This window comes from Charadrius vociferus, unplaced genomic scaffold, assembly GCF_000708025.1.
Source record: "Charadrius vociferus isolate BGI_N301 unplaced genomic scaffold, ASM70802v2 scaffold423, whole genome shotgun sequence".
NCBI lineage: Eukaryota > Metazoa > Chordata > Aves > Charadriiformes > Charadriidae > Charadrius > Charadrius vociferus.
Window position 1 is genome coordinate 2,543,934 of NW_009648149.1, and position 11,054 is coordinate 2,554,987.

Genomic DNA, 11,054 nt, shown 5'->3' on the forward strand with positions numbered 1-11,054 from the left:
GAAACCACAACTGAAGGATTGTTCAACATGAAAATAATCTACCTATTTTGTTGGTAATTTCTTGCAGAGTGCTTTCATTTGGCTCCTTATTTCTCTGCAGCAGCTTCTAACAGGAGCCAAGAGCAGCACAGACTCAACTTAGTGCAATGCCACGTACTCTCAGAGCCTCCTAACACAAGCATCATGCCCTGAACTTCCCAGCTTTTTAATCCCTGCAATCCCAGACATCAGCCAAAACCCAGAAGTGACCACAGCAGCTTAGAAATATCTATAATTCTTTTTTCATCTTCTTACATTCTGCCACTCAGAATAGACAGAAATGACCTGGTGCCCCTTTTCCCAAGAAGTTTCCCCCCCTGCACTCGTTAGACCTCTCAGGAGACACTCACCCGGTTGTGAAACTTAGCACTGCGATAGTACTTGGGTGACAAGTTGAAGACGGTGTAGTGGTCAGGATGTCTGGAATCCAAAAATGTCCGTACATCTTCAATGTGGTTCCTGAATCCCAGCTCAACACCCTCAGCCGGAAAAGACATCACTAGAAACATAAGAAGCCAGGCTGAGCATGCCCCATAACGTGTTTATGGGCTTCTGAACCCTGGGATACAACAGGTTTTATTTACCCGATAAGCAGTACTTACCTATGATTCTTGAGGTAATGTATGAAATATCTAGCTCCCCCTTGGTGTAACTAAAAGAAGACAAAGTAGGAGACAGACATTATGCACATGTTTACAGAAGACAGCCCATTACAGGAACCAGAACAGCGTTTTCCCACAAAGATCTGCTTTTGACACAAGGAAAGAATGATCTTAAACTGGATTCTTTGTCCTTTATCGTTATGCCTTAAGAAGAGGGTACAAATAGCTTCCTGCAGACAGTGACCCAGCCTTCCCTTCCACATGTGCAATTAACTGGATGCAGAAGCTTGCAAAAAAGGTCCCTTTTCCCTTTTGTCATTAATTTTCAGTGCCAGTTTTTCAGGGAAAATCTCTAGCAGTTTGGCACTTTGCACATTCCTCAAAGTCTCTGAGGTCTTGCCTACATTAAGTTTCTTTAATTTATCGCAGCCCCATATCGCTCAGAGGCAGGTAGAGTGCCAAGCACAGGGGACGCCACCAGCAGAGGCAGACAAAGCAAAGTCACCTCAGCTCTTTCTTCAACTCAAGAAGTGGCTATGGCAAAGGGAAGAGTTACATCAGCAAGAAGAGTCCCCTTGCACAGCAGAGCTAAGGCATACAACATGAGACAGTTTTCAGTGACAAAATATTTCAGTGGTGGCTGAGTAGAAGGACCCCACAGGGGTCAAGAAAGGAATTGGGGACCAAGTGCTCCATTTTCATTAAGGGGGGGGTGGGATTTTCCAGATTTCAGGATGTTGATGCTCACTTAGCATGAAGCTTAGATTATTTTTTTTTTGGCTTTCCTGCTTCCTTAAGGCCAAATACCAATTATGAGATGGAATCAAAGTCATCACTTGTGATTTTTCACCTCCTTCCTTCATTAGGTTAGCTGGAAGTTGTGCTGTGCTAGTTAAGAGTGCAGCTCAGACCAGCACTTTGCAGCTAGTGATTTTACCTGTGTTAGGCAGCTTCAGCTGTACTGTACCTGGCAACAGATTGCATGACCTTTGAAGATGTATCTTTCAGGGTATCCTTCAGGTTATCCTTCAAATTGCTGAAGAGTCTCCCTGCTCCTCCTTTCACCATATCTAGCAAGCCTCCCCCATAGCTGGACTCCATGTCTGGTGATGAGGCACCTTCAAGTACAACAAAACCAAAGCCAACATCACTTGTTTGGAACAAATCCACAGAGCCAACAAACCCACTGCTCTATTCAGACCCAATGTATTCACGTGTGCTGCTTCATGTCAAGCGTAGGGCAAAAGTAGTTTTCAAGTCATGATTTTTCCAGAGATGAGAGAGCACGCTCTTACCAGGTGGGCTCAGAAGCCCTCACTGACTCTCAGCATTGTGTATAGGTTGACTGTTTAGTATCAGTACAGTATGGACAACAAACACACAAGCTCCCTCACTTCTCAACCCAACCCAAAGCAAGATCAGCTCTTCAGCATGCAGCCAATTTGCTGATCATAACCAAGACCAAATCAACGACCACCTCCACAGGGGTAAGAAAGAAACACTGGTATATATGACAGGTCTTCAACCTGGTTGTCTCAGCTGCCAGTTTGACCACAGTTGATGACCGAGAGTTGTCTTGTGGCTATCCATTTCTATGGATATAGGAGAAGTCAGAGTGATTTTAAGGTACTTAAGAGTCCAGTTAGATTTGCCCAAGTGGAAGAAGATAGAAGTTTGGGTTTTGGCAAGAAAAGAAGAAAAGTTCAGGAATTAAAATTCCCAGCTGAGAATGAGAACCTTTTTGGATATTTGTACATTTGCAGCTGTAGCCCAGGACTCAGCAAATTGCTACGACTGAAGCAGAGCAGGGCTGACCTCCTCGGTAAGCTTTTCCTTCACAGCTTGAAGTGGCACAAAGCTGCAAAGTCAGTAGGAGACTGACATAGAGCAAAAGTCATTTGAAGTGTTGTTTTGATGGACTGTGACATGGCCTTACACCTAAAGTGTTTGAATTTGGCAATTAGAATAGAATAACTATTCCACTGTCTTTACCAAGAACTGATTTGTTGCAGCCCTCATTATAGCAGTGCTGTGTTAATAGCGTCAGTCATTCTCAGGAAAGTATAATAAATTGGATGTAGACCTAAGTAAGTGTGGGTTTGTTATTGCAGAATTGTTAGATACAAGCCTAGTAAAGTGATATTTTAACTGCTTATTAGCTATAAATTAAGCTCTTGACTACTTACATTGCATTCTGTTCACTAGGCCTCAACTATTTTGATCTTGGCAAACTTTAACTACATTTGTGTAATTATACATTTGTTACCTCCTTACATCAGATTAGTCAGAAGAGCTAGATCCTCTAGCATAGCAAATTAAGCAACAAACAACCCATGTAAATACACGCCACGCTCTCAGGTAGTCATCTGTTAAGAGTTGCCTTTCCCAGAGCACCCAGAAAGCCTGAGAACATTTGTCCTGCTGTAGAGCCATGGGACAGCTGCTTTGTAAAATGAACATGCTGGTCATTATTAATTACTCCAGGACCCAGAAACGAGGAAGATTTATCTCAGTTAAGGCAGGCTAGTGGCATTGCTAGTGCTCATTACATATTTTACAAAGAGACCTTACAACTACCGCTTCTCCGGTTCTATAACACATCCATGAGTAATGTTAGATACATACTATTGAAATATTGCTCACATAGTCATCATTACAAAAAAATATTCTAAAGGAATTTAAGCTATTAAGAAATATGACAAAACCTACAGCTAAAAAGGCTCCTATGATTTAGTCTGTAGATTACCAAACCCATCTAAGAGGCATTTACTCTTTCAAACCTGGAGTGAACTTTCAGTGAATATCTTTAAACTGGAGTCTCCATTGGTAACAAAATGCTATTTATTCCCATATGCATAGAGGGTGCTGAATGCATTCTGATGTGGTCATGTTCCACATGCACACGATCCACGTGCTAGACTGGTAAAATCAGAGGCCAGCTCTTCTCCCCTGCACTCTGCCAGCTTCAGAACAGAAGATGACTTCTCAAGGCATCTTTTGCCAAACCACTTGCAAGTATCTACTTCAAATATGATTAAAAAAAAAACAAACAAGAGAAAAAAAAAATCAAAGTAGCTCGTTGACTTCCAAGTATTGAATCAGTGTCTGATCTCTCTTCAAAAACTCTGCTTTCGTATTACTGTGCTAGAAGAGCCAGGGGTGGAAGGGGGAGGGAACAGTCAAAAGGTACTTTCAGTTCTGCAGGTCAGCTGTTAAAAGAAAGAAAGGCAGAAAGGTGGTAACTTGGAACAAGGAAAGGGGGGCAAAGGGATTAGAGGACAAATTTTTTTGTTGGAAATGCTGTAGGAGAGTAACAGAAAGGCTTCAAGAGTATGGAAACCTGGAATCTTTAGCAATCAACCTGAGGCAGGGGAGGAGAAACAGAGAGAGAATGAGAATGTCACTATATTTCTAAAAGAAGCAGCAGCAATTTATTCCAAGTTTACAACGTACACTAAAACAGAGAGTAAGAATGGATGGGTAATGAAGAAACACAAGCTGGTGCTACTTAACCAAGAGCACAAAACTAGTATTTAAGATTTAACATGAAGGAAGTATTACTGAGCTCTTGTGAAGCTGTTGAGGAAGCTTACAACATTGCAGTACGTCGTGCTATACTGATGCAGTAATTTGGTCACGTATCTTTTACTCACTGGATCAGAGGAGCATCCTTGGCTTTTGCAGTCACTGGGAACAATACAGTCTTCACAGACTGCTCATAGAAGAGCAAAATAAATACATTCAAAGGCTCCTCTGCCTGACAGTGTCTCCTACAAAGCATAAAGATCTATAGAGGAGCAGAACGAGTTAATGCATTAACACACAAACCTGGCAATATATACAGAAACCTGCAAGAACAGCCAAAAAAAATTTGATTAAAAAGGTAGCCTGCCCCTGCATTTTTTTGCTGAATAAAACCTTTCTGTGCTAAGTCCCTCTTGTAAACGGAGACCTTCAGAGCTACTGCAGACCTTCATAAAGGACGGCTGCTGTACCCTGGGTCATGTGTAACAGCTGCTGGAACAGGGCACCAGGACAGGGAGGGCTGAGTCCCACATCCCGCATGTCTCCTGTGGAAGTCATCACCACCTGGCTGAGCATCACCTACACATCCTTGAACCCTGCTCAGAGGCAGCTGTCTTCATCAGCTTAATTTTCCTGAACACGTAAGTCCTGAGAAAAGAGCAGTTGAGTTTTCCCTCAAGCACATCAGCAGAGGACTACGACCTGTTCTTGTGGCAGAAGGATGGAAGACACTCGCCAAGTCTGAAGGATGAGCCCATCGTTTCTCCCTCTCAGAGCCCGGCAGGAAGGAGGTTCAGGTTTCAGTGTGCAGATAAGGTGATCACCACTGTCTTGGTCAGGATATTGGGTTATCAGCGTAATGGCATTCCCTTGCTCAGAAAGATCTTCCTTCCAGAGTCAGTTGGTAAACCCAGAAGAGAGGAACAGTTCTCTCCCTCAGCACAACAGCAAAAGGGACATTTTGTATTAAAATGAAGTGCCTGGGGCACATGACGCTCCCTCCATCCCCTGAGGAACTGTGTCCCATGCACACATTTGCTTATGCTGCAGCCAGAGCCAAGATTAACACTCACAGACCCCACACAAGCCCCAGAAGCATCTTCTGGTACAGAACAGGAACTCACAAGCTTGTCTGTGTAGAAATAGTTCGCTGCAAAAGAGCGACGCAGGAGCCTGCCATGTGGCTCACATCCCAGCTTTTGGCATGTTGTCACAGAGCAGTTCAGTTAACGTTGACCATGGGTTGAAGTTGCTGCCCGGAAGTCTCATTATGGAGAATTAGTCTCTATGTGCATCTTGCTCCTTCCGTGGCAAGAATTCTTTATTAACCCAGTTATTGGATATTCCCCAAAAGGCTTAGTGTGCTTCAGAGACGCGCTTCTGACCTGTATTTGTAGCACAGGTTTCAGAGGGATGGCTTGCTCACGACAGCCTTTTCATTTCCTAATAAAGGAGCTTCTAATGTAACAGTTTTACTGCTGCCCGCATGCTGCAAAGCACGAGATGCATGGGATGGCTCTTCTTGAATACCTCTGTTAAGTGATGGCAACGATGATCTCGGAAGCGCTTCAAGTCAACAGAGCAGTGTGAAAGAGACAACTTCATCCATGCAGCTGACACGGTGAAGTCTGCATTTGTTCTGGCTGAAGGTATTTGCCCTGAGTTAATGCCTGCTTGAGAAGAGACTATTCTGCATTCAGAATAAACCTCCAGCAGTCACCAAATCCAGCAGCAACCTGCTGCATCTCCTTACCAAACCAAAATATCTCACACAGCAGCATTCCTATCACAGTCCTTTCTCATCAGCAGCCAAAGGGTGGGATTTCAACAGAAGGAGCCTCTGCTGACAGCACCAGCCTTGTGCTGTACAGGATGGAAGCTGGAGAGTGTAGAAGTCTTAATTAAAGCACTGAAGCACTCTTCTAGTTAATTTTACAAAGTACCAGGAAAAGGATGTGCAGTGCAGGAGGAGAACTTCTCCCAAGGCAGAGAGACTGACAAGACAGTGCGGTCCCTATAGACACATCCCACCGCAGGGGGTGCACAGCTTCGGAGGAGAACACTGATCACCAGGGAGGTTCAGAAGGATGCACTCCTGTACGGGAACAGCTGAGCACAGCTTCTCTGCCTGCTGTCCCACCGTCACCTCCTCACCAAAGGCACAAGCATTACACCAGAGCAACATGGAATGCTTTAGGACAGCTTCTGGGTGTTGGGAGCTTGCAGTGAGACTGATACCCATCAATACCCATCAAATACAAGAGACCTGCTGTCATCTGTCTTCCCTTAGTAGAGCAAAACCAAAGTGTATATATTAGCCAAACTCAGAAACTCATCTTCTGCACGTGGACAGAGAAAGAAACTGCGCTGTATCCAGAAGGGAAACACCACCCGTATCCCCATGAAGGGCCACTCATCCCCTCTTGCTGCAGTCCCACAAGCAGTGTTTGTGCCTAGTCTCAAGTGCAAAGACACTTAAACCAGTCCAGCTTGAAAGACTGGCTTTTGAGGCCCAAAAGGGGTGAGTGAAACAGGTGTGACCCTGCGTGATGGGAACACCAGCCACCATCACCTCCAGCCAGAGGTTTTGCAGGGGACCAGGGAGGAGCCAGCAACAGAGGGTTCCACACTACCACCATCTGATGAAGATGCTCACCACTTGGGACAAGTGAGAAATGCCCCATTTGGAAGCTTTTCCTGCAAGATCTGCACATCGTGGCCCTCGTCTGCCTGGGGGGTCCCTGAGCAACAGCCCCCCCCAGGCAACCCACAAACCCTACAAACCACAGGGCATGAATTCCTGTCTCCAGAGAGCTAAGGGGGAAATAAGCCGACATTTAAAAGGCATTTAAGACTGTGTCAGTCTGAATATTTATGCTGATGAAGCAATACTTAGCTTGAGAGCAGAGAGGTGAAAGCAAGATGTCTAGAAATTGCAGATCAGGCAGTGAAGTACTGCATTTCATAGGTTACTTAGCAAGAGTAAACAGACCCTTTTTGCCTGTAAAGGGCAGACAAAAAGCAGACATGAAACCATAGGAAAGGAAGCAGGTTTACCTCAGTCTGCCCAGACTATATGTAATAGTCTCTTCAACAGACTAGTTCTTTAATTATTTTTTTCCCCCCTCCGAGAGCTACTGCCTGTGCTTTCTCTGGAGATGGAGGGGAGCTAAACCGTCGGTTCTTCTCTAGCAAAGCATTAAAGCCTTCGTCTCCCACTCTCCCAGAAGAAGGGGCTAGTTTGAGGGTATTAAATATTCCTCTGTATTCTCTTTCTACAGTACCGCGAGGCCCTGACACTATGATGAGGGAAAAAAAAAAACAACAACTAACTTGTGAGCTGCTGCATACATGTCCCAGATTCCACATTTCTGGAAGTTTTTAGCCACTTGCTGTGGCCTTTTCCCTCCCCACAAGTATTTCAGGGGGGGTTGCTTGCATTTCTCCCACCCCCCAAACTATTACCAGGGCACAGCACGAAAGGTGAGCGAGGGACATGGTGGAAGCTGTCCTGTGCCTTGGTAGAAAGGGCCCTTCTACAGGTCCCCGAACTGAAAGAAGTTGAGCTGCTGTTGTTGTGGCTTCGGCAACAAAGCCCAAATTGTTTTTAAGGAACACTCAGCAAAAAATGATACTATTTGTGCTTCTGCCTGCCCCCAGCAGCCCCACCAGCTCACGTTCCTCCCACACACAGCTTTCCCAGCAAAGCCTGTGTAACACGGAACGCGATTTCACACCAAGGGATATAAAGCCAGGCTGCTGCAGCCCCATCGTCCTATGGATGGGCTTCACCTCGGCGTAGCATGAGAGCCCACGCAGCGTGCGGAGGGGAGCAGGAGCAGCCCTGCTGCAGGCACCCCTGCCACGACACTGTCAGAGCATCCTCATATAGGTATGTCATGTATGGAGGGGTATGTGTGCAAAAAAAATGGATGGAGAGCCAAACCAGCCCAAGCAGAGCAGAGTCCCCACGTGCCTCAGTACCCTCAGCATCCCCATCTCCAGCCATTTCCCACACTGAGTCTGTCTTCCATCCTCAGCGCTTTGTCTTTCAAGGGATTGCAAATCAATTTGCAGACATTACTGGAAGAGTTTAAACTCCCCTTTCAGAGGGGAGGGCAGCAGGTACTCCTAAGTGAAAATCTCTGGGCAGGTGGCTCCTTCGCATCCAGCAATAATCAATAGTGTTTAGATCCAAGCGCTTCATTTGTCAACTATATTTTAAAAGCACAACCTCAGACCTCCCTAACTGTTCCTTCCAGCATGTAGCTCTCTTCTGGACAGCTGAGCTTTATCAAATTTAAGGAAAGACTCCAAAACATCTATGCTATTATATGCACTTATATCCACTCTTCGATCAGACGTAGCCCAAGTGTCATAATTACATCAGCTTTTTAACAGGCACCGAGTGGTGGTTTGCAAAGAGGCTGGGGAGAAGTCAGCAGCAAGAGGGGCATTTAAAACAGCAATAAAGGGGCATTCACAGGAAAGGAGAGCACTTCTACCTGCAGGAATTCTTGAGAAGCTCCTCAGACTTTCAGATCCTGAAAAATTATTTTTTTTTTTGCTACCAGTCTCATCTCTCCCCTCCTCCACTGCTGTCCCAGATTCCTGGTAGAGACAGATTCCCTACAATGCTGAGCACAGATATCTTAAAGTATTATTCTGGAAAAACAAACAGCAAAACACGTGCAGAGTAGAACTGCAGGATGACAGCGGCAGAAGAGGGCCCTGCCATCTGAGAACGCCATCGCCAGGACCCCCATACCCAGGTTTTGCTTGTCCTGATGCTTTAAAACACATCATGGAGGCATGCAGGTTGGAGGCTGCTTTGGCAAACGCAATGCCCAAGAAAAGAGGTTAAAGCCCATGACAGTGACTTCAGCGTGGCCAAAGGGAAGTTTAAGAGCAGGCTATGAGGATGTTTAGACTCTCAAAGGGCACAGGGAAGCAGGAGACACGCTACAAGCCAAGGAGCCTAACGCAACATAAGAGCTCATCAGATCACAAATCACATGAGATTATAAACCAGTATTATCCCTCACTCCAAAACCCGCGCAGTTTGGCTGTTTTGCAATAAGCGTATTAACGATGAGACTGCTCAAGACAAACCCCAGCGGTTCTCGAGCAGGAGGGGAGAGCTGGCTTCACCAGAGGCGAGTTGGGGATGACTACCCAGAGAGGAGACACAGCCGCAGGGAGGTCCCCCAGAGCATGGCCAGCTCCAAAATGTGGGGGGAAATCCAGAATATTTCTTTCCTAAGCAGGTACTTTGTGTAAGATACAGAGGCAGTAATACAAACTGCAACTGTAGAAGCAATACTAGGTGAGGTTGGGAGAGGATGAGCTACAGGAGATGAGCACAGAAAGAGCTTTCAGGAGGCAAGGACAGGCAGCACGGGCAGCTGCCAAAGCCACCGCTCCCCAGGCAACATCCCCCTTCCACCATAAGGGGACTGGTTCAGCGCACGGAGGGTTCAGCACAGACCCATCTCACAGCACAGACATACTGAGCATTACAACATCTTCAATAATTTATTCAAGTGAGGGAACAGAATTCCAGAATCCCAGACTAGTGAGGGCTGGCATGGCCCTCTGGAGTTCCCCCAGTGCCACCCCCGGCCAGAGCAGGGGCACCTCCAGCAGTGGCACAGGATGGCGTCCAGGCGGGTTTGGGATGGCTCCAGAGGGGGAGACTCCCCCACCTCTCTGGGCAGCCTGTGCCACTGCTCTGCCGCCCTCACAGCAGAGAAGGCCCTCCTCAGGTGGAGATGGAACTGCCTATGGGCACGTTTGTGCCCATTCCCTCTTGTCCTGTCACTGGGCACCACTGGAACCAGACTGTTCTCATCCCCCTGGCACCCTCCCTTGAAGGATTTACAAGCATTGATAAGATCCCCCCCTCAGTCTTCTCTTCTGCACACTGAAAAGCCCCAAGTCCCTCAGCCTTTCCTCATAACAGAGATATTCTAATCCCCTAATCATCTTTGTTGGGAGTAGTTGGGTTTTTTGTTGTTTGAGTTTGTTTCTTTTGGGTTTTTTTTGTTTGTTTTTTTTTTTTTTTTTAACTGCAACTTTCCCACAATTAGCTGGCACTGCACCTCTCCAGGCCTTTTGCCTGGAATAGATAGAAACTGCCTCAAGACCCAAAGTTGCATTACTACCTGCCCAAGAACTTCTCGGCAGCTTTACCTCTAGCTGAAGGGTCACCCCATGTTGTTCTGCCCTTCTCACTCCCAAAAGCTACAAGCATCCTTTTCAGATGAAGTTAGGCTGGGAAAATAAAGCCATTATAAGCTTACAAGGGGCTCATATACTATAGGGATCGGGAGGAAGGAGAAGAGATAGGGAGAACCAAGAAGCTCCTGAAGGAGCTGCTTTGGATATGAATAGGTTTGGGTTCACACCTTCAGGAATCGCTGGTACTGGGAGATTTCTGTGCCTTTCTGCTGCTGTTGGGCAACACATGTCCAGGCAGCAGCATTGCCTCCCTCCTGGAGAACTTCTCCGACTACAAGGAAAGCTGTATTCCCCTTCCCGCAAGAAATCACGGTCCCTGGGCTGGGACAGGGTCCCTGATCTCCTCTGGGAAGCACTCCTAGCCACCGGTAGCACATAGCGCGCTGTAGGGTAGAGAAGCTCAAGAACTTCGTGTGTTTTCCTATGATAAGCTGCTAGAACTAATATTGTATGAGCCCAAGGCTTTTCATTTGAAGGTTCATTTGAGACTACCTAAATGTAAGCTTCACGGAAATTTGAAGAATTGAGATATTTCTACTTTTGCTTGAGAAATAGTAACTGAAGAATGCTGTTTGAAACATCAGCTAAGCAATATGTAGGATTTGCACGAAGAGGGGTTTTTGTTTCCTTTTTTAGAAGAGTAGTGAT

The 11,054-nt window shown here is 46.1% G+C and overlaps 1 protein-coding gene across 1 annotated transcript in view; it reads right to left on the reverse strand.

Moving 5' to 3' along the window:
* The window catches only part of DNAJC6 (DnaJ (Hsp40) homolog, subfamily C, member 6), a 39,477-nt gene that overhangs the window by 23,201 nt on the left and 5,222 nt on the right, over nucleotides 1-11,054 (reverse strand). Inside the window, exons 2-4 of the mRNA XM_009883970.1 lie at nucleotides 1,609-1,759; nucleotides 642-691; nucleotides 390-538 (exon numbers count right to left, since the gene is read on the reverse strand). Coding sequence (XP_009882272.1) covers nucleotides 390-538; nucleotides 642-691; nucleotides 1,609-1,759 — 350 coding nt within the window. The remainder of the gene's footprint in view (nucleotides 1-389; nucleotides 539-641; nucleotides 692-1,608; nucleotides 1,760-11,054) is intronic.